Source organism: Pan paniscus, chromosome 4, assembly GCF_029289425.2.
Source record: "Pan paniscus chromosome 4, NHGRI_mPanPan1-v2.0_pri, whole genome shotgun sequence".
Classification (NCBI taxonomy): domain Eukaryota; kingdom Metazoa; phylum Chordata; class Mammalia; order Primates; family Hominidae; genus Pan; species Pan paniscus.
In genome coordinates, this window is record NC_073253.2 from 39088206 (window position 1) to 39112640 (window position 24435).

General features: G+C 39.4%; 1 protein-coding gene across 1 annotated transcript in view; it reads right to left on the reverse strand.

The window, feature by feature from the left end:
* The window catches only part of SV2C (synaptic vesicle glycoprotein 2C), a 253360-nt gene that overhangs the window by 118238 nt on the left and 110687 nt on the right, over positions 1 to 24435 (reverse strand). Inside the window, exons 3-4 of the mRNA XM_003810450.5 lie at positions 20510 to 20690; positions 5715 to 5866 (exon numbers count right to left, since the gene is read on the reverse strand). Of these exons, the coding sequence (XP_003810498.2) occupies positions 5715 to 5866; positions 20510 to 20690 (333 nt within the window). The remainder of the gene's footprint in view (positions 1 to 5714; positions 5867 to 20509; positions 20691 to 24435) is intronic.

The window sequence follows — 24435 nt, forward strand, 5'->3', positions numbered from 1 at the left end:
GGCATCATTTATACAATGCAGATTTCAGAGGAGAGATATAAGCCTTTAGTTTTTTTCAGAGGCTTCAGGGAAAGTGGATAGACTTTTAGCCCCTTGTCTATTTTAGGTAAAGTTAAAAGATGTATCACTGAAAAGAAGAGATATCTAGATGTCAAAATTACTTTTTAAGTGTGATTCTAAACCAGATGGACAGGAAAGTGTTTTTGCGTGGATGAAACCAACAATATGGAAACTCAAACACTGAACAGATCAGGCTCACTGTTCTCCTTATTCTCATTCACATCCCCCCACTCCCACCCAGTACATACCATCAAGTTCTAGGGGCCCAGCAGAAAAACAAACTTCTGAGGTCACCCATTGGGCCTTTCATGGACAGGAAGCTGAAGAATCTCAAACCTGGCTGCACATTAGAACCACCCAGAAGCTTTAAAAACTATTGATGTACCTTAACATAATCAAGGCCATCAATGACAAGCTCCCAGCTAACATACTCAATGGTGAAAATCTAAAAGCTTTCCCTCTAAGACTAGGAAGACTCTTGTCATTTCTATTCAGGATAGTACTGAAAGTCCTAGCCAGAGCAATTAGGCAAAAAAAGAAAGAAAGGGAATCAAAATCAGAAAGAAAGAAGTAAAACAAGAGTATGTTTCTGCAGATGACATGATCTTATGTATAGAAAATTCTAAAGATGTCACCAAAAAATGTTAGAATACATGAGTTCAGCAACGTGACAGCATACAAAATCAAGAGACACAAATTAGTTGTGTTTCTACACAGTAATAATGAAATATTGGAAAAGAAATTACTAAAACAATCCTACTTACAATAGCATCAAAAAGAATAAACTAGGAATAAATTTAACACAGAAGGTAAAAGATTTGTATGTTGAAAACTATAAAACTCTAATGAAAGAAATTGAAGATGGCAAATAAATGGCAAGATATATTGTATTCATGGATTGAAAGAATTATATTGTCAAAATGTCAATGCTACTCAAACAGATCTACCTAGTCAATGTAATCCCTATCAAAGTTCCAATGTCATTTCTCACAGAAATAGAAGAAACAATCCTAAAATCTGTATGGAACAACAAAAGACCCTGAGTAGCTAAAGCAATCTTGAGCAAGAAGAACAAAGCTGGAGACTTCCTGATTTCAAATTATATTACAAAGCTATAGTAATTGAAATAGTATAGTATTGGCATAAACACAGATACATAGACCAACGGAACAGAATAGAGAGCCCAGAAATAAACCCATGCTTATACAGTCAACTGATCTTTGATAAAGGCACCAAGAATACCCCATAAGGAAAGGATAGTCTCTTCAATAAATGGTGTTGGGAAAGCTGGATATCCATATGCAAAAGAATGAAATTGGAACCTCCTTTTGCACCATAGATAAAAATCAACTTAAAATGGATTAAAGACTTAAATGTAAGTTCAGAACTATAAAACTGTAAAAACAGTAAAGCTTTAAAACTGTATGTGTATACTTATGTACATACATACACACACACATATATGCACATATTGGAATTTTGTTCAGCTTTTAAAAAGAAAGAAATCCTTCCCTTTGTAACAACATGAATGAACCTGGAAGGCATTATGTTAAGTGAAATAGGCCAGACATGAAAAGACAAATGTTGCACAAACTCACCGATATGTGAAATCTGAAAAGTTGAACTCATAGAAACAGAGAGTAGTTCAGAGTGGTTACCAGGAATTGAGGGATGGGGGGAGATGTTGGTCAAAGGGCACAGACTTTTGGTTATAAGATGATAAGTTCTGGAGATCTAATATTCAGCATGGTAACTATAGTTAATAATATTGTACTGTATTGTATACTTGAAACTTGCTGAGAGTAAGTGTTCTCATCATACACACATGAAAGATGTTAACTAGCTCGATTGTGGTAATAATTTCACAATGTACACATATATCAAACCTTCAAGTTGTACATATTAAATGTATATAATTTTTACTTGTCAATCATACCTCAATAAAGCTGAAAAAAATAAGAATAAAAACTCTCAATGCTGCGTCTCTTGTCCAGAGAATCTGATTTGATTGATGTGGGGCAAAATCCAAGCATGAGTGTTTTCAGGGTATGGGGGAGGTGGTAAACTTACTAAAAAGTGTTTGTGAAAAAGTGTAACATTCATATAGTAACATGCACAAATCTTAAGCACTCAGTTTAATGAATTTTACAATTCAAAAATTCATTAAAAACCTCCACCCAGCTCAAGATATAGAATGTCATTAGCACTCCAGAAGCCTCAGCACAGGATTTAAAAAATTAAACTTTAAAACAAAAATTAAAACTCTTCAAATTGCAAGAGTACAACAAGGACCTCAGGAAAGTTATTTTTAAAGCTTTTCATTTTTAATTTTAATTTGTGGACAGAATTGAATGAAATATATGTTTTTTTGCCACACTTCTGGCCATGGAAAGCCTTTAGTAAAGCATGGGCATAAGGTTTTCATATTGACATTACTCATTTCCTAACCTGGTCATTATTTCTCAAGGTGTTGTCAACATAAAAGTTGATGTCAGCCTCCGACATTTAATTTTGTTGTGTCATCATTGTTTTTTGTAACTTTTCATGCATTGTTTATGATTCCCAACTTTCCCTCATTCTAGTTATATATGAATTAATTAGCCCTTGTAGCTATAAACAAGAAGTATCTTAAGTGTACTTTGGAAAAAGGAAAGTGGTGATCATGCTTATTCTTTGTGGGTTGGCCACTGACTGACCGGTGACAAGGCAGGAGAGAAAATCTGGAACCATCCAGAGTTCAAGGGCAGGGATGTGTGAAAGGCAGAGTCAGAGGAACTGAATCCCTAGTGAGAAAAAAACCTAAAAATAAAAACAGTCATGCCCGGGCTTGGTGGACACATGGACACACGTAGGCTGCAGAAGCCAGTGTGAGTTACGTGTTTAAGAAGGCCAGCAGGTGAAATTCTGAGTGATATGATGGGAAGGGAGGACCAGGAAAGAGCCATTAACCAGGGAGACAAGGGGCTCCAGAGAGCAAGCTCAGCGAGAGCCAAGGAGCAAGGCTCTCATCAGAGGCTGAAAAGAGAACAAGGCTGGCCTGAAGGCCGGCTAAGAAGGTATTAAAAAAAAAAAGAAAAAGAGAGAGAGAGAGAGAAAAAAAAAGCACTTCAGCTGCTGTATAAATTTGCCAGGTTGAGCCCTCTGTGAGTAGTTGGCAGAGATGATAAGTGGGGCAGCACTTCTGGCTACCTACCTGGAGCAGCCCTTATTTGAATATGCACAAAGAGTATGAATGGATAGACTAGCAGTGGCTCTGGAGCAATGATGGGTAAAGCTGGACTCTGCATTTCCTATTCACCTTCTTAAACATAGTTCCTATAAAGCAATTCCTGAGTGGCTTTTCCACTTGAACCAGTGAGTTGAGTGGGGCATGAGTTAGACGCTGCTCTACCGAGGAAGGTTCTGAGGGTGGCTGAGGTCCTGAGATCTCAAATTAAAAAAAAAATCTTGAATTCCTTGGATGGTGGCAGAAGACAAGCCTCATGGTGGATATGGGGACCTGCCTGTATGAGGGCATCTCTGGCCCAGAAGTGACCTAAGAGTTTAAAAATGAAAAACCCACCACTTGAGCTTGGCACCCTGAACTCAACGTAAATGTTCAGCAAAGAAGTTCTCTTCAGGCCAAGTAACCAATTCCTTATATCTTGCTTTTGTTGTTGTTAAATATGACTTCAGTTTTCATGTAACTTTTCAGGTTCATCAAAAGAAAGCGTGTGACATGATTTTGTAACTCAGCATGTTAAAACTCAGTTAAAAAAACAAGTTAAAGACATCTAAATACTAAAGTCTATGTCTGATTTTAGCAATGAGTCAACCTCACCAAGGTTGTTCCCTAACAGAACTGTGTTTTATAATGAAATATTACCATGTTCTAAAACAAAAGCAGAGAAATAAAAAATGAGCAAAGAATGAGTTTTTGAAATCTAATTTTTTAGATTAGAGCAGAGAGTGAGTTTCTGAAGTCATGTGGTTTTAATTTATACGGTATTCCTATTTTGCAAACTTTAGCCTGTTTGGGCACATGTGCACATGTGTGTGTGCATGTACACACACACACACACACACACACACACACACACGCAACCAGAACACTTCTCTCCCCTTTCCTGATATATTGAATTTGATTTCTGGATTCAATTGACCTTTCCATGCATTTCACTGCTTATAGATGAAGCAACTTGGAGCTTTTGGCTTCTGAGGGGTATTGCTCAGAAACATGCAACCTGTACAGGTTTCTGAGGCAGCAGAAAAGTAAGAGCTTAGGAGAAACTGAGGAGGGGATCTGGGAGTGTGGACAGGTGGAGTCACCTCTAAAGTTCTGCAGTTCAACAGGCCATACAACAGGAGTTTTCCTGCTCCCATTCCAGTTCTGAGTTGCCAGAAGAGGTGGGGCTGATGTGGAGCTGAGCTTTGGACTGAGCCCACAAGAGTTGAGTAAAGGTGCTTCTGTGTGTTTGATATGTATGGCAGTCCCAAGAACAACTATAAGTCATGTTGTCTTATATGCTGCTGCTGATCTGTGTATCCTCCCACCTCTACTTAGGGTAGGAGAGGCAGAGGGGAGAGGAATCCCCAGCATTGATAGCACAGAGGAAACAAATGAAAGAGATTACTTTAAACACAGTAAAATGCAACAGTACACTATGATGCTGTGATTATAATAAGAAACATATGTGTTCGTCGTCATTCATGGTTCCTGACACTTCTATTTCCTGGGAATTTCCTGGGTAATAGGAGCATCTTTTGTTCTAACGAGACAACTGTTTGTGGGCTCCTGAGTGGGACTGGTCACCAGAAAGACCAAGCCATGATCATAAGCTTGGAGCTTTCAGCTCCACCCCCATCCTCCAGGAAGGGGAGAGGGGCTGGGGATTGAGTTAATAATCAATCATACCTAATCAATCATGCCTATAGAAACCTCTATAAAAATCCCTGAACTATGGAGTTTGGAGAGCTTTTGGGTTGTTGAACATGTGGAGGCACTGGGAGGGTGGTGAGGCGGAGAACTCATGAAAGCCCCTCACCTCTTCCCACATACCTTGCCCTGTGTTTCTCTTCACCTAGCTGTTCATCTACATCCTTTGCCATATCCTTTGCCATAAACTGGTGAATGAGAGCTGTTTCCCTGAGTTCTGTGAGCCATTCTAGCAAATGATCAAACCTGAGGGTGGGGGGTATAGGAACCTCCCATTTATAGCTGGTCAGTCAGAAGTTCCAGAGGCCTGGACTTACAATTGGCCTCTGAAATGGGGGGCAGTCTTGTGGGACTGAGCCCTTAATCTGCGCCATTTGACTCCAACCCCAAGTAACATAGTGTCAGAATTGAGTTAAATTGTAGCACACCCAGCTATTGGAGAATTGGTCAGTGGGAGAAAACACCCCACACATTTTGGTGACCAGAAATCTTGTGAAAGCATAGTAGAGGAAAATATTTTCCCCCCATTACATTCATATAACCAGAAGGGCATTTGATACAGTCTTACTTTATACAGATCTCTACACAGAGGGGAAAAACTCCTGGACACTATGAAAGGGAGAAACATGATGATGAGTAGTTTTTCTCAAAGTAGCCCTTAGAAGAGAGGAAGAAGATGGGAATGGAGCCTGAAGCAAAATGAAGTGACTGCCCAGCTGGGGCAAGGCCAGCCTCTTACCGTAGTGCGGGATGATGGCCCAGGCCATGGCAGAGGCGTAGATGCCACCGATCATCCAGAACATGCAGAGCCAGCTCAGGTGTTCGCCCCGCTTTTCCCGGGCCAGCACTTCAGCAAAGTACGAGAACACAGTGGGTATGGCTCCTCCAATCCTGCCAAAAGGTACAGAGAATACATGAAATCAGGGTGTGGACAGCTCATGTGAGACGCAAAGGGCAGAGCCAAAGCAAACTCTAACAACACATGCTTTCTCCCTATCCCAGCATATCAACAAACATATATTTTCTATTATTTTACAATGTAAAAATTATAGTCTCTGTATTTAATATAGGTTTATTATGCCTCCAAAAACTTGAACCTGCAATTAAGCTATGTTACCAAGAGGTGGCAGTGGTGTTTGTCTCAGGTGGTTGATAGAGCTTAACATGAGATTCCGCTGGCTTTTCAGCTCATGGTTGTGTTTTGTGTGATATTTATCAAAACTTACATTGATTTCCTATAATCTAGTGAATATTTTAATTAACTTGTTTTTAAAAACTGATGCTGTGCCATGTCCCATTCCTGATGTGGGGACTTTGGAAACAGCTTCAAACACCTCTAGGGTACTGTCTGCAATCTGTATTTACTCACTGCTACCCCACAGCAGCACTAAATTAGGTTAATGTGTTGACAAACATTAGTTGAAATGACTCACGGGGTCATTTCCAAGATTAGCTCTAGTCCCAATCCAGTAGATATTACTGCTAAATAAGTAAACATGAAAGGGACACTTGTAGAATAAAATAAGGAGCTGGTGGTTTAGATATCAATAGAATGGAATATAATGCTTCCTTTCAGTAGGAGCTAGTTATACAAGCTGCTGACTGAGCTCTGGGGAGATGACAGAAACAGTGACCTCTACCCAGGGTAAGGGTGCTCAAATGAGGGTTTATGGAATCAAAATAGTGCTCATTTTTAGGAGATGGGCCATAGATTTCATCAGAATTTCAAATAGGTCTTGGCCCTAAAACTTTAGGAAGCACTGCCTCAAAAAGCAAGGTAGTAAAGAAAAATATTACTATCACTCCAAGCAATATGTGAATTTTAAAGTATTTGTTTAAAAAGACACACAATATAAGTACATTGTTGAGATGACACAAAATCTAATAGAGTTAGGAAGTGTGCACTGATTCATTTTTGTTCAGATTTCTGTAAGGTAAATTGCTATTGACATTTCATGCAAATTTGATGTCAAGGACTAAAGCATGTTTATTTATTTAGCAATAACTGATTTTCTTAGAGCCTTTGATATGATAAAGAAGTATTGGCAGTGTTCTTAACAAATGCAATTTAGGGAAAGGTCATTTTGGCAGCAAACTAGTGTACCAAATAAACCACGGGATTTACAATGTCATCCTGCATCAACTGGTAGGTGAAAATATGGCACCATTTCATGTATTTGCCTCTGTTTAAAGTGATGCCATAGTTACGCATCAGTGGACATGGGAAGACCACTTAGGCTGGTGCTTTTCAATCTATGGGTTGCAAAATTTAGTTTAGTAGCTATAAACGGTAAAGAGCATTTTAAAAAATGAGATAGTGATAAAAATATTTAAGTGCAACCTAAGTAATAAGGATAAGCATAAGTATCATTTCATGAAATTTGTGTTATAAACATATTTGTAATGTATAATATACATATATAAAATATATAATGGGTCACAGTGTGTTTCTTAGTGGGAGTTCCTGTTCAAAGAGTTTAAAATTCACAAACTTTAGGCATCTATATCAGTTTCTCTGGGCTATGACAGCGGTGGTTCTACCTAAAATTCTTAGAGGTGTGACTCAACCTGTCTTCAGATTTAGCACCATCACACACAGAGGCAGCCAACCAAGTCCAAGTCCATAACCAAACCCTCAAACAAGAAACAAATGCATGTGGTGGGGGCTCAGAGCTGGCTCTATACTGCACCGTATTAGACTCATACAATTCTCTTGCCTGGGCTTCTTGAGGAGCTCATACAATGGATAGCTAGTTGAATTTTATTTTATTTTATTTTTATTTTTTGATGGAATGCAGATAGTAAAATTGAAAGACATCATTTAATTAATCTTCTGTGCCATGAGACTCCACCAGGCTGTCTACAAAGACCATTGGGAGGCTGAAGATCACTTGAATCCAGGAGTTTGAGGCTGTAGTGAGCCTTAAAGGGCCACTGCACTCCAGCCTGGGTGACAGAGTGAGGCCCTTTCAAGGGGTAAGCTGCATGCTTGCTTGCTATCTGTGATCATTAAAAGCCCTGAAAACAAATATCACATATTAATCATGACAAAAAACAAATGTGTGATGCTTATTGATACAGTAAGCTGGTTGAATTTTAAAACTCAACAATATTTTGAACAGATTATAAGTGGTTTCACTATAACACACAATCCTAGTATGAAATAAAATGTCTGTGTCACAAATAATTTAATGCTACTCCTTTTTTTCATTTGATGTGAAGAATCCGTTTCTCTGCACCATAAAATCCCAGCTCCCTACTCTGTGGCTTAACTTCTTAATGCATAAAAATAGTCCTAGTTTTTACTGACTTTCAACATCCTCATTAATGTTTCATCAGGACTCTGGACATCCTCTTAATAGCTATAACTTAAACTTCATGAAGGCACTATTGTATGTCAGGATATGCCACCCCCTCTGGACCAAGATAAATGTACTTCAGTGTGGCTATAATTTCTTTCTTTCTTTTTTTTTTGCAGTGTGGCTATAATTTCAAGTGGAAGACTGTAGATTTGCCTGTTAGTTTTCTACAAATCATTGTTACATAAGAAAACACCAACTTGTAGGGGCTTCTAGGCAATCTGGCTGGTTTTTATTCAATGCCTCTTTTTCACGTGGTTATTTTTTCTGGATGTCTCTCAGTACTTGTTTGTAAAGCAGGCTGCAAGGAACTGCTAAGGAATACTAAGGGATAAGTGAGTCTGAAGAATTAGAGAAGGCTTCTATTTAAATCCTTTGCAAAGTTATTTAGACTCAGCGATATATAAAACAATCCAAGCATTCACATTTCTTATTGTGGGCTGATGATATATTTTGGGAAAAAAATTACTCCTTGTCCTACTGTGATGTCCTTTAAACAGAGAAGAAATTATTACTATTACTAGTGTTTCACATCCCATAAACCCCTTGAAGGTAGGGACTTCATCATATTCATTCTTGAGTCCCCATTAACTGGCCCAGTGGACATGTGCTAAGTGTTTACGCAAAAGAACTGAATTTCCCAGACTCTTCAATGTTGTAGTTGGCATACCAAGTCTCCTGGAGTAATCTGTTCTGATGATTTAAAGATCTCCAGTGAATAGAAAGATACACCTCACTTTCTGAACCAATATGACCATAATAGAAGTTGAGGGTGCTAGACTGAAAGTTTTGACAGCAATGGAGCCCCCAAAGGGTTCCTGAGTTGCTCTATGCCTTAGTTGCTGTGGTCACCCCTTGACCAAATGACCTGATGGTCCTTGTCGTGGAGAGAGCTCCCTTGAACTGCTCAGAGGACACTGGGCAATCCCACTGGGCATTCCAGGAGCTTCTATAACACCTGTGAGCATTTCAGAAAAAGGTTGCAGATGCTATAATGATCATCAGAAAAATATTTAGGGAAGAGATAAAGCAAGAGCTTTCAGGTCTTACAACATAATTTGGTTCCTCTGGTAAGTTTTGAAGATAAGAAAAATCTGCCACTCCCCAACCCCCAAATCTTATAAATTAAAAAGAAGTTTCCCATTATGATTCTACCTCAATATTGCATGTGAGGGGTTAAAAATTTCCTTATTTGTTGCTTTTTGGTTGTTTATTACACTAAGATACAATTTCTGAAAATATATGAAGAAATTAAAAAAATGTAAATGAAAGTCCTTAAATTCCCATGTATCAGTAGGTCTTAAATAGAGCTGACTTTGCTCCTCTTTGCTCCCTGAAGATATCTGGCAATGTCTGGAGACCTTTAGGTTGTCATACCTTGGGGGCTGCTGCTGACATCTAGAGGGTAGAGGCCAGAGATGCTGCTAAACACCCTACAACTCACAGAACAGCTCCTTACAAAAAAGAACTATCCAGTCCAAAATATTAATAGCGCTAGGGTTGAGAAAGTTTTGCAGTGGGGGGCTAATGTGGAAAATATAATTGGTTTTATATAAAAGTCCATAATATAAGACACAAATATCTTTTACATTAACTGATGGGTAACACATCCTTAAATCCAGTTTACATGGAGACCTTAGTGTTCGTTATAGAATGATCAGTTAGCTACTGTTGAAATCTGTTCAAGTTCATTTTTTTCCAGTTATATTTAATGGAACATTTACATAAATGAAGCAATGAGATCAGAGTGGCTTATAAAGAATTTTTCTCAGTATTGGATATTAAGTCTATTTTATTAGCTGTCAAAAATGTCAAATCTTAATTATCCTTGGTAATAAGAGGCACAGAAGGAATAAGAATAGAAATTCACACTCTACGTAGGTGTGAGATTAGCCAGATTCAAAATAATTTAATTTATACAAATGAAATAGAATGTTAATATTTGGAATTTCAGAGTTGGAGTTATTCCTTAAGAAATATTAGTTCTAGGTTTTTGCAACTTTAATTATACAAATATAAAGAAACTAAAACATTCTGTATTAAACACATTTCTAGAATGAATCAGAATCTCCCCAACGCACAGGCAAGCAGACACAGACACACACACACAAACACACACACGCACAACACCGCAATAGGTCTGCACATGACTCAATACTAGGCATCTGGTAAATATCATGAAATATATTCATTTATTTTCCCCAATAATCTAAGGCAAATTCACAAGTGGCAATATTGTGCAAGGCAAAGAATGTGTTAGCATTACAGACAAAATTTCTCCTCTGCTGGGAAATGTGAGGCACACAAGTTAAACCAGTTTAGCACAACAGGATGACAGAGTATGCCAAGTCTTCCTGTATGCACAAACCTCATTGGGAAACTGGGAAGCCTGACTGTGAATTTCACAGCCACGCCTCGTCTTACTCCAGTTCAGATGGCAACCCAGTGGGGATTATGTTTGTTGCTGTGCTTCATCACACTGATGTACGCTGTTTCAGGCAAAGGTGGGGAGGGGTTTAGGTTTCTTCAATGAAAGAGGGAGGTTATAGATAAAAAGAGTAATTGTACTTAAAATGGCTTGAAGCATGGCATTTTAGAGAGAAATTATGGAATGTTTGATGATTCTTTGTCTTGAGAAGGGATTCTACTGAGTAATTCTATTCTGCTTTAATTTTCTAGCTAGTATGTAACAAAGAATAATTCATTCTAACTTATTTCACCATATAATTGTCAAGCAGCCCTTTACCTCAATCTTCCATTTCCCATTTCCACTGGAAAATGGGACATTCTGCAAGAACATAATTAAGGAGACAGTTGAATAATCATTGTAAAGTCAATACAATAATACAATGTTCAATACAAATAATAAACAGAGGGCAGAGTCTACCAAGAGCTGACTCTGGCAGCTTTTATAAGACAAGTATTATAGGATTATAAAAAGATTAGTGAATGGTCTGGCCTATGTCAGGAATCACAATTACAAATAACTTGCATGAAAAATATTCTTTTAATTCTTACTCGGAATCAACAAAAAGGAGAGAAGACACTGAACTGTCAGGCAAATTGCAAAGCAATTCAGAGCCAATTTATTATGTTATAAATTGGACCCAGAAATAAGGGATTAGAGCAACAGTCCAAAGATGAATCTTTCAGTCTCTTCCACTTTATGAAAGTAGAGTATCACAGACCTTGGGGAGATTGCTCAGAGGCTTAGATGAAAGAGCACACACCTAACACTCTTTCTGAATAGGCTAGGTTGGCACAGAAAATAAGGTTGCTATATAGATCAGAAGGCACATGTTTGCTATCAGTGATAAAGATAGAAATGGGAGAAAAACACATACTGGTAACCTAACTCATCATCAAATCAAGAACAAGAATTTCCTTTGCCCAGTGGCAATGCCAAAGGATGGATGATTTGGGTAGCTTTAGTCTTCAATTTCCAAAGCCACAATTTGAAAAATAATATTCTTCGATATATGAAGTTGTCATTTTCTAAATATTATGTAAACTATGAATAGAATAATGAGTAGAAAATTTGGTTATTTAAAAAATATTGATCTTTAAGTATATAATTTGTGGGGAAAACTGCATTGCTAAGAAAACAGCTGCAATTCAACTCCCTTAGCCCTGGTTTGCTATCAGATTGGTGGCCTAACCCCCTAAAACTGTGGAGGTCTATGCATCCACAGTAGCAGACTTAGTACCACTGAGGGAAGTGGGGTAGTCATGGATCAAGACTTTAATACTGTCTTGAAAAAAAATTAGCTATTGATAGAGTTGGAAGAATGCCTTCCCATAGCATCTAAAGGTGCCATGAATAAAGATGGTGATGATCATTATGATGTTCTATAATTAATGATAAAACATGCAGATGTATCTAGCCTCTTGCTGTATACATTTCCTCATCCATTCCTGCACTCATCCTCCCACCCACCCTTCATTTACCCATTATCCACCCATTATCCCTCTATCCACCCCCTCGCCCAATCAAACTCTGGGCCAGGCACATCACCAGTTGTTGGAGGCGCAGGCATGAAGCACACAAATTCCTGCTGTGGGCTCCAGAGAGTGAATTCTAAAGAGTGCATATGGCTAATTTTTCACAATTATACACTGTGGGTCTGGAAGATCTTTTGTTCTGTTCCTTCTCCTTTGTGATCAATAGTACCTTTGCTAAAGGGTATACTGGGAAACAAAATGTGTCCAAAAGGTCAGCCTTTTTGTTGGAAAGTAAAAAGCATTGCCTAAGACAGTGCTTTCCAATAGAAAATGTGAGCCACATATGTAATTTTAAATTTTTCCAGAAGAGACATTAAAACAAAACAATCATGTAAAGTTAATTTTAATATATAGTCATTTAACCCAATATATGTAAAATATTATTTTAACGTGTAATCAATGTAAAATTATTGAGATATTTTGCATTCTTTTATATGTTCTAGGTCTTTGAAATCCACTGCTATGTATTTTATACCTACAACACATCTCAACTTGGACTAGTCACATTTCAAGTGCTTGGTAGCTACATGAAGCTAGTGGTTACCATGTTGGACAACGCAGCTCTAAGAAAACACTGACACACTGTTTACAATTTGGGTTTTATATTATTTTTGGATTAAAGATAATCTTGACTGTTGCCTCATTTTACATATTGGGGAAGGTCTTTCCATTCTGATGCTCTGGGGCCAGAGATATTTTTGGACTGATCTGTTCAAACACGTATGAGCACATATCATGTATACGTTGTGCCATATGAAATCAGAGACATTTCTGGTTGAGTCTGAAGCACAGCACAGCCTGATGGTTATGAGCATGGGCCCTGGAGCCAGACTGCCTGGGTATGAAACCTGATTACATTACTTATTGTGTGACCTCAGATAGGAACTTAACCTCTCTGTACTTCAACTTCCTCATTTATGACATACAGTTAAGATATATGAATAATGAATAGCATCTTTCTCATCGGGTCACTGATGAGAGTCAATATTTACTAATATAAAGTGCTGAACACAGCATCTCTCACGCGGCAAGCACTATAGAGGTGTTTGATAAAATACATTTTAAAAGTCTTAAACAATTTTAAATGACTGCATTTTTCCAATATGATTATTTTAAGAAAAAGACTACTTTGAAGGGAAAAACCTCATAGCTCAGAATCAGACCAAAATTCAGAAGACTGGGTGTCTGTTGAATATTTGGAAGCAATAATGAATCCGTGCCTCAATTTTCTTTTTCTTTTCTTTTCTTTTTTTTTTTTGAGATGGAGTCTCGCTCTGTCGCCCAGGCTGGAGTGCAGTGGCGCGATCTCAGCTCACTGCAAGCTCCGCCTCCCAGGTTCGCCATTCTCCTGCCTCAGCCTCCCGAGTGGCTGGGACTACAGGCGCCCGCCACCACGCCTGGCTAATTTTTTGTATTTTTAGTAGAGACGGGGTTTCACCATGTTAGCCAGGATGGTCTCGATCTCCTGACCTCGTGATCTGCCCACCTCAGCCTCCCAAAGTGCTGGGATTACAGGCATGAGCCACGGTACCTGGCCTCTGTGCCTCAATTTTCTAATAAAAAAGGCACACAATTTTTACATGAAAAATTATTTAAAACAATTGTGGAAATAAATGGGATGCTACATATAAAGCATTCTGAATAATTCCAGTTAATGGTGATGATTTCTACAAAGCCAAGGTATTCTTACTATAACTCAATACAGCTAATGAATGAATATTGCAAATAGCTATGAAGTACACATTTGGTAGGCTCTATTCACAGAGGAAGAAATTACTATTCTTTCATTTACGATATACAGACACGTTGAAATTTCATTTTAATTTCTGTTGCTGTTATATTTTTCTCCTGACCTTCCTGCTTAGCAGTGCCAGGCCCTCAGTGAGAAGCTCCCGACTCTGATATTGCCTAGCATCCAAAGTACTATCATTCCCATAATTAACAGTGACTGGCTACAAATAATTTAATTCTGGGTCAAATGAAAATGAATCAATGGTGCCAACTCCATTTCCCATCTTTCTAATTTTCTATAACAAAAGAGGGGAGGAAAGTGTCTGTTTCTTGGTGTGAGATTCGTTTAGGAAAGTGATAGACAGATGAGTAATTGGTGATGTCCTAGTCCTCCTTCCCACACAACGCTGTTGTCCCCAGGCAGGAAAATCATTCATTGTACCGAATAAACATTTAAAGTCATATACAATATGTCAGCTGGACATATTTGTGTTTCTAAGAAGATATGCTCATGACTTGGTTTGATGAATTAAGAGGAAAGCACATTTGGAGACAAAAAATATATAAACCCAAGTAGATCTCAGTTTAAAACAAGAGCTTGGCCAGGTGCAGCAGCTCATGCCTGCAATCCCAGCACTTTGGAAAGCCAAGGCTAGGAGGATTACTTGAATCCAGGAGTTTGAAACAAGCCTTGGCAACATAGGGAGACCTTGTTTGTACAAAACATTTTTAAAAATTAGCTGGGTGTGGTGGCATGCATCTGTGGTCCCAGCTACTCAGGATGCTGAGGTAGGAGGATCACTTGAGCCCAGGAGGTCAAGGCTGCAGTGAGCCATGATCGCACCACTGCATTCCAGCCTGGGTGACAGAGTGAGATCCCATCTCAAAAAACAAAATAAAACAAAAAATAAAATAAAATAAGAACTCCTTCTAGTCCCTTTTATATGCAGAAACAGTGCTGCTAATGATGCTTCAGCAATGAAATAAGACACAGCAACTGGAAATCTGTAGCATTTTTGATAAAATCAACACACAGGTAAACCTTGGATTCAGAATGTACATTTTACTTATTTACAGAGTTGCAAGTTTAAAATGACTTTAAGTGCAATTTAAGTCCTAGCTGAGTTATTCCTGGTTCCACCACTGCACCTCAATCTGCAAAATGAAAAGTCTGGACTCTCTGAACTAGAACTTCTCTTTGTTCTAAAATTCCTAGTAAATGTTGCTGATGGACAGGCCCTGTACCAATTAAATGTGGGGATTCTGTACCAATGTGGGAATTCTGCCAGCTGCTGAGTAGGTCTGTTCCAATTATGCAGTCCAGAACTGTGGAATCAGGCACGGGATGGATTCAGTGCCTGACTCACTGGGCCCACTGTGAAACAGACCTGAGCTAAAACACCATTGATTACCTGCCTTCCATAAGCCCCTGCTCTGACTGGTTGACCACAGTGACATTTTGTGTCTCCTGGAATTAGTGTCAGTTTAGAGCCAGTGTCCACAAGCCCTGAGAAGTCTGATTATTTCCTTTCTCCCATGCACAGTCATACTGGTAAAAGGCCTTCAGTCCCTTTGGGGAAGCTGGGAGAAAGACTAACAGTATAAATATTTAGCTGGGTACAAAGATCCTTCTTCAAGGAGGCCCAGCCTCCCCTTCATTCAGTTGGTTCTGGGTCTGTAAAGCAGCTCCAGTCTGGGAATGATGGAGGGGACATGACTCAAGTTAGATTTTCATTCACTAGTCATATAAGTTTTCTACTTATACAGATCAAGTAAGAATTGAGTAGGCTTCCTATCTATTTCATTTCATGATTAACTAGCCAATGACACAGATGGCTGCAAGTCAGACTATGCTGGTTGCTGCTTGAACTCCACTGTCTTCTACAATACCCATGCCCACTCTGCCATGGGCAATTAAGCAATGTTGAACAAGACGACAGTCCCAGCCCTTTGGAATTTACATGCTGGTGGAGGAGAGAAAGAAGAACATAAAAAGTAAATATTTTCAGGCATCAATTGTAAGTGCTGCCAAGGAGACAAAACAGGAAACTCTCTGAGACCCATTGGGTGTGTGGTCTCAGGAAATGCCTCTGGGAAGCTGTGAGTGGGAGGGCCCTGGGAGAAGAAGCTTCAAAGCAGAAAGGATGGCAAGTACTGTACTCCTAGGAAATGCGTGGAGTGCGGGGTCTCTGTGCACCAGAGGCCCACAAAAGAAACATTCCCAACATTTTGGAATGTTATTTCATCTAGTTTTTCTCAATTTAAAAACTGGACCAGATATGGTTGGAGGGAGTTGTTTAAGTAGATAAAACATGGTCTTTTATTTAAGGTCTCTAGGATGAGAATCTTAATTCTCTGGCTTAAGTTTTAATAAAGAAAGTTTAAATAAAAAAAAGAATATATAAAACTTCAGCTGCTTCTGTACTGAGTTAATAAGTAATAGGAATGAAGGGTTTAAATATGATATGCCTTTGAAAACAAGAAGATCATTTAAATAGAAATTTTCTTATTCCAATGTTATTATTGTTTTCTCCCTCCTCTTTGAGATTCCCGAGCCCCTTGTGCCCTCTTTTCAGGCTCTAATTCCTGGAAGGTGGGGACTGGAAGAGCTGCCTGTCTGTACAGACTGTAAGCACCTTGAGGTGAAGGCTCAGCTATGTCCATGAAAGGCCTTGCATGGTTCCAGTGAGTAGAGTAGGTGTTACAATGTTTTTTGAGTTGAATTGGAATGGAATTGGAGAAAAAGAGACTTTGATGAGACTCCTCAGAGATTCAGAAACAGAGTTCCCAGATAAACTCTAGACTGTTGAGAAAAACCCTGGGCCATGAAGGTAGCATTTCACAAAGCAAGCAAAAGTAAAATAGCCCATAAACTTTGGCGAAGAAGAAAAATATTGCAATGGTCAATTTTACATGTTAACTTGACTGGATTAAGGGATACCTAGACAGCTGGTGTCTTAGTCCATTTTTGTTGCTATAAAGGAATACCTGAGGTGGGGCAGTTTATAAAGAAAAGGGGTTTATTTGGCTATGGTTCTGTTGGCTGGAAGACTGGGCATCTGGTGAGGGCCTCAGGATGCTTCCACTCAGGAGAGAGGGCAAAGGGGAGCTGGCATGTGCAGAGAACACACAGTGAGAGAGGAAGCAAAAGAGAGGGCTGGGGGGTGCCAGGCTTATTTTTAAACAACCAGCTCTCATGAGAACTAATAGAGCAATAACTCACTCACATTAATCTATTCATGATAGATCCACCTCCAAGACCTAAAAACCTCCCATCAGGCCCCACCTCCAACACCGGGGATCAAATTTCAACATAAGATTTGGAAAGGTCAAACATCCAAACTATAGCAGCTAGTAAAGCATTATTTCTGGGTGTGTCTGTGAGGGTGTTTCTGGAGGAGATGGGCATGCAAATTGGTAAACTGAGTGGAGAAGTTCTGCCCTCAGCATGGGTGGGCACCATCCAATCGGTTGTGAACCTGGAGAGAACAAAAAGGCAGAGGAAATTCTAATTTGCTCTCTCTCGGAGCTGGGACATCCTTCCTCTCCTGTCCTTGGACAACAGATCTCCAGGTTCTCTGGCCTTTGGACTTTGGGACTTGCACTAGCAGCACCCTGAGTTATTAGGCCTTTAGCCTTGGAATGAGAGTTATATTATCAGCTTCCCTGGTTCTGAGGCCTTCAAACTTATACTGAGCCATGCTACTGGCATCCCAGCATTTCCAGCTTGCAGAAGGCCTGCCATGGGACTCCTCAGCCTCCATAATTGTGTGAGCCATTGCCTTAATTAGTCCTGTCTCATATCTATCTATCTATCTATCTATCTATCTATCTATCTATCTATCTATCTATTCTATCCATTCTTTCCTATTGGTTCTATCTCTCTGGAGAATGCTGACCAATACAGATTTCTTCCCTCATTTTCCTTAATAACTTCATTTCTCAGGTCCTGTCAGCCGCTGGATCCCACAAAACTCTGCAGAGATTTTGCCACCTGGACTAAGGTAACTAAGCTCACATGACTCCCCCCTCAGCCCTGTCCCCAGCCTAGGTACTCACCATTTATTATAGAGATTAACTTGATTTATGCTTGATTTTACTTGCCATGTTTTCTCCCAAATATTTTGTCCCTGATTAGGCCTTTCTGTTTCTTGCATGGGCCAGACTTGAAATTTAAAAAGCCAGAAAGGGATCTCTTTCTGCCTCCTCCCCTGCTGTCACTCCAAGGCAATCAACATAGAACAGCTTAGCAAAATGTACGTGAGGAGGAACAAAGGAGATAAGAAATGCCAAACTATGAGTGAGTGTTTCTAAACATTATCCTACATTATCTTCTCTACCTTGTACTTTCAATACATCATCTCATTTGATCTTCACACTCCAAGGTAAGAATGCAAAATCCTAATGTCTTCTTTTACAAAAGAAAAAGCAGGCAGGAGAGCCTGCGTGACCTTCCTAAGACTCCATGATAATGGGCAGGAGTAGGGCACACCTGGATTTCTTGATTCCCTGCCCCCGGCAGTCCTGACCTGTTGGCTGAAGAATGATTTGTCTGCAGTAGGAATGAGGATAATATCAAGAATACATCTAAGTTGTCTCCGCTTTTATGTTGCCCTTGAATTCGCTTCTGGACAGGCCATTGGTTTGGAATATTTTGCAGCCACCACAATGGACCTTTTTCTCTACAGTCTGTTGGGATGACCATGTCTCAATCCAGACTGGCAATTAAAATTGCCACAATAATTTGACCACAGTCATGTACTTTTGGGTCTTTGGATATTGCTTCAATTTCCCAAAAAAGATTGCAAACTGAAAGGACTGGAAAATTCAGCACTTATGCTGTTAGCCTTCTGTTGACAGGCTAGTGGTATTATATAGATAATAAAAGGGAGAAGGAAGCTTGGCCTTTCCTGGTGGCAAGAATATCTTATCCTATGGATCTACTCACTGAGAAGGTCCTTTAACAAATAGCCCCAAGTAACATCTGTTCTTCATTCATTCATTCAATCATTCAACATTTAGGTCTGCTGAAACCCTTTGAGTCCATAATCCAAAATCCATCTTCAAGTCAGCAGCGTATGTAGCCAATCTCACAGAAACTGAGCACCAAGGGGCTCCCCTGTGGAGAAAAAGCCTCCTCTCCCCTTTCTCCGTTGCTACAAAGCAAATGATTGATTCTGAACATTTTTTTTCCCCCAAGAACAAAATATTTTACACTTTCCCAAACTCTCCAGCCATCTTGGTTTACTGAAATGCACTGTCTTCACTCTAAGGAAAGCTCCTAAAATTTGTGTCACTTAGTCAAGTATTTGCTAAGTGCTCATTGTGTGCAGAATGTAGCATAGGAGCTGTGGGAAATGCTACTATACATAATTAAGAAAGACATGCTATAGTCCTCTGACCTCTTTTCACAAAACTGTGTTCTGCTTTGTAGGTTGTGGTGATGTATCACTAACAACCACAACTGATAGCTTTTAAAGTTTATAACCCAGCCCCGTTTCCCTCATTTTCTTCATTTATGTTTAAAAATTGTATATTATTCCTACAGATTCATTTTGTGTTAGACATCTTGAAAAAAAAGTCTAAGTTCTTAATCATGAATCAAAAATTTTATATATAGATATATTTAACTTTTAAGTTCAGGGGAACATGTGCAGATTTGTTATAGAGGTAAACTTGTGTCGTGGGGGTTTGTGGTACAGATTATTTTGTCACCCAGGCATTAAGCCTAGTACCCATTCGTTACAAAAATTTTATATTTTTACTATGTTTTTTTCTTATTGAAGCAAAGTTTCTCATATATTCCTTATTCAGCTATTAGGTTTTTCTATGCTTATGGATTCATTTAGTATAGTTACAAGTGCTTTAAGCTCTTTAAAGAAAATGACCATCGGCTACACTCTACCACTGCATTTGGGTAATAGCACAACTTCTGTTAATTCAACAGAAGTCAGGAACTTAATAAAAATTACATCTCAAGGAGGCTTTCTACCAAGTTAAATATGCCAAGTTAACATAGACCAATAAAAGTGCATTTATTTGAGACACTCTAATCCTGAATTTAAGAGCATGCTTGAATGGTTCAAACCTTTAATTAGTTCATAACAGGTAGGACGAGAGCTATTTCCTACTTACGTTAAATTTTCAGAAGCAGCATATATGTGTGAATGTGTTCTACCATAGAAACAGCATTCCATTTAAAACAATACTCTTCTTCTAGAAGTAATAATCAGCTATGAAAACATAGGTGTGTGTTCCCTTCTGTCCTGTATTAAGAGTTGATAATTATATTTCTAAGAACCAGCATTGTGGTTTCCAGGGCTGACATGAGGATATGGAAGGAGATGTGTGAAGGGATAATTTCCTCCCAATAAGGTTCTCTAGAGTGGAGAATTATGAAGAATAAACACATTACTATAAAATATGAAGGAGAAAACCTTACCCGAATCCAGAAAGTAAGCGACAGAAGAGAAAGAAGCCATAACCTTGGACAAATGAAGAAAGGAAGGCAAAGAATCCGTTGACAGACATGCAAATCAGAAGAGACTGTTTCCTTCCCACTTTGTCTGCCAGTCCTCCCCAGAAGAACGCCCCCACCATCATCCCGAGGTACACTATGCTGCCTGCAACACACAGAAAACAAAGAAACACATCAGAGATTGGGAGTCAATGACACATGTAACAGCAAGTGAACAAGGAACAAAATACATTCCAGCATTTTGCATGAGGAAAATTTCCTTTAAAAATATAACCTTCAGGACACAGTAATCAGTTTTCAAGTTGAAGAGTAAGCAATATGGAAAAAACACTTGGCAAGGTCTCACGACCCTCACATCAATAATGCAGGGATGCTGTTTTGCAGATAGCTGAGTACACTCAGCTACAGTGAATGGTGAATGTTGTGAGCAATTGTAAAATAAAAGCTGTCTTTATTTAGGCTGGGTTACTACAGAGAATAGGGTGGTCAACCTTTGCCTGGGTGTGGAGGGTATATTTTTCTCTGTACTATGGTGCCGACTATGGACAGATCATCCTTCTCAATGGAGATTCCTCCTGTCATGAGACCCAGTGTGTGTCCTGGAGACAATTTAGAGAATGTATAAGTGCAGCACGAGGGATTCCAAAAGCAGAAGGATTGACCCAGGGAAATGCCTATGTAGCCGATCTCTTATTTATAGCATAAGAGGCTCAAGTTTGCCGCTCATGCCTCTCAGAAGATAATCACTAGCTAAGCATCTTTATAAGAATATCTGTGTCTTTTAAAATGCCTACAAATCAGAAAGTGAGCTTTTATAGATCAGGAGCGGCCTGTGGATGCTGTGATCTAAAGACTTGGGAGTCTTTCATATAGCTCCAGCCCAGGGAACAAAGCCTCCCCCATCCCCTTCTCCTTATGTCTTTCAGAATTGCCCCCACCCAGACCCTGAGCCCTGGGGTAAGCCACCTTGATGGCAACAGTAAACCAAGATCTCTTGTGGTCCACCTGAATTATCTGACTACAGAAAGCATGAGTAACACAAAGACAAGCTGTCTGCATTCAATCAATAACCACTTATTATCTTTTAAAGATAATAGTAAACAACAGCCCCTGGTACTACTTTCACTGAGTGAGCATCTGTTTGTGCCAGGCACTCTTTGAGGAACATTCCATATGTTGGTTCACTTAATCCTCACCACAGTCCTGCAACGTGAGTATTATTAACCCATTTTACAGATGAGAAAACTGAGGCTCAGACAGATTATTCAACTTGATCTAACAGATAGTAAGTGGCTAGCCAGGGTTGTGAAATGATGTTTCTCTGACTAAAGCCTGGGGGTCTTTCTCAGGGCTGATATTCCATTTCACCAGGCTCAACTGCCCTGGCCCCTCCACTGGGAAGTCCTGGACTTTCCCTTGATCCAGTAACTAAAGGGTTAAAACCTGATGCTATAGGGTAAAGCTTAGAGCTATAAACATGCTATTTTGATTCCCTGGCTATCCTTGTTATTAATTATTTTGAATATTTCCACTGTTCTTTCTGCTAAGCTCAACTTGGGAGCCCCTGTTATGTGCAAACCAGAAACCAGGTGATGTGAAGCAAAGTCTTTAGCTGGGTGTTAATTTCTGCTTGAGCTCAACCCTGTTGTGTTTAAAGAAAATGCATCTGAGATCTTGGGGCAAGGCAGGTTAACCAAGATTCCTACTGCCCCCTAGACTATCACCATCCACTGCTTTCTGCATTCCTCCTACCACCTTTCCCTGAAGGCATTTGGACTTTCAGACCCCTGAGAGTATGGGATTTACAGTCTGGGGAAAGTGGCTTATCAAAAACGAAGGCAGAATGGCCTCCTGGGATCATAGGATCAGAACAGAACAAAGTGTAAACTCATGTACCTGTGCTCCAAGTCATCCAAATTTTTTTCCTACTCTGTCAGGATGGCTTAAGGAGCTCGTAATTCAGAGAAGGACAAAAACAGATACAAAACTAAATGAGCTCAAGCCCAACCATGTGGTGTGCACCCGAACAGCAGTGTAAATAGGAGCAGAGGGGCAGAAGGTGGCTACTAATTCTCACGTGGCCTCTGGGAAGATTTTACTAACAAGAGAACATCAGAGGGGAATCCGAAGGATAAGAAAGATTGCAAAATGGTATTAAATTCCTCCATGACTGACACAGTTAGTATAAAAAATGTCATATCAAACTGTATCTTTACTTGCACTCTGTTTAAAAATATTTTTAAGATCTAAAGGTAGTAATCTTTTGTGACTACACTTAGTTTGTATTGAAAACTAAACTGTTCCATTGGGCATTCTGTGGAAAGAATTAATCCTACCCAACAGCTTATTGGAGACAAACACAGCACAATTAGAACGTTCATTTGTGGATTGTGTGATCTAATTAAAGCCAAACCTTTAAATGTTGGCAAAGGCATCAGGTGAATAATTGTAACCACTCTGGGATTGTCAGACACAAACGGTATTTCCTTCCCTGTTTGCATTCACTTTTCCTTTCTATATTCACAGTGTTATAACGGGGAGTCCTTGAAAACTCAGAGCAGAGATCAAGCTCTAGACAATCTCCAGCCTTCTCTCTCTCTGTGCCTTGAGATGCTGCAGACGGGCAGACTTAAAAGGTATCTTCATCCAAAGCCTCTCATTTTACAAGTAAGAAAACAGTTGTCAGAAGTCAGAACTTGAAATCAGGACTTTTAGATCCTCACTTCTCAAAGTATGACCCATGAACCAGTGAAACCAGTACCCCCCCTCCCCTGCCCTGGGGAGCTTACTGGAAATGTAGACTCTTAGACGCCACTCCAAACCCACTGACTCAAAGTCTGCATTTGAATAAGACCCCCAAGTAATCTGTGTATACCTTAGAATCTGAGGGTGCTTTCCAATAACACAGACAACATTTCTAATACATTTTTAACTTAAAGTTTGTATTTTCTTAAATACATGTTTGAGGGGAGGAGATGAAGGCTACAGAGTATTTTAACTCCAAAGATGTGAAACAGGCAAGACCTGCTAGATGAGCTGGAGCTCTCAAAAGGGCAAGCAGGAACTGTGGAATTAGAAGCTGCTCACCTCCCCTGGGACCTGCCTTCCACAGAACTAGAAGCTGACTTTCCATTCAATTCCAGGAGAGCGATGTTAAAAGAGGCCAGGCTGTGACTCTTGTATCCTTTCATGAATTTAATGAAGACTTTAATTCAGCTGGGATTTCAGGAGGTTGAGCCTGACCTGAGAAATAAACTCAACCTACTCTTCCTACCATAGTTCTGGTGAAGGCCATTCCTGGCCAGTCCAGGCTCTTAGTCTTTCAGAAGATGACACAAAGGCCTCAAGTATGACTTCCTCATTAAGGTATTTTCTGACATGGAGGCTGGTTCCATTTTATTTAATCATACCCTCATTTCCCCTGATAAATACCACATTTACATTTCTGTCTCTTTGCTAAGCTGCTTTTGATTCTTTCTGACAATCCCTAAGGGGACATGTCTTTTCCCCCAACACCATTTTAAACCATATTTAAACAAAACAGAACAACTTTAGGAAATGATATATAGTGTTTTTCTCATACCAACTTTTAGTCCATCAGTTTTTAAAAATTATCTTAAGCACTTCAGTAATGCATGGCTAATGCATTACTCTAGAATTCCTTGCACCATTTATTTATAAACTGATTTTCAATGAAAAACATTCTGTACTAGTATTCAGAATTCATTGATGATAAGGTTTGGGTCTGTGTCCCTGCCCAAATCTCATGTCAAATTGTAATTCCCAGTGTTGGAGGTGGGACCTGGGAGGTGATTAGACCATGGGAGTAGATTTCCCTTTTGCTTTTCAAGATCTGGTTGTTTAAAAGTGTGTAGCACCTTCCCCTTCTC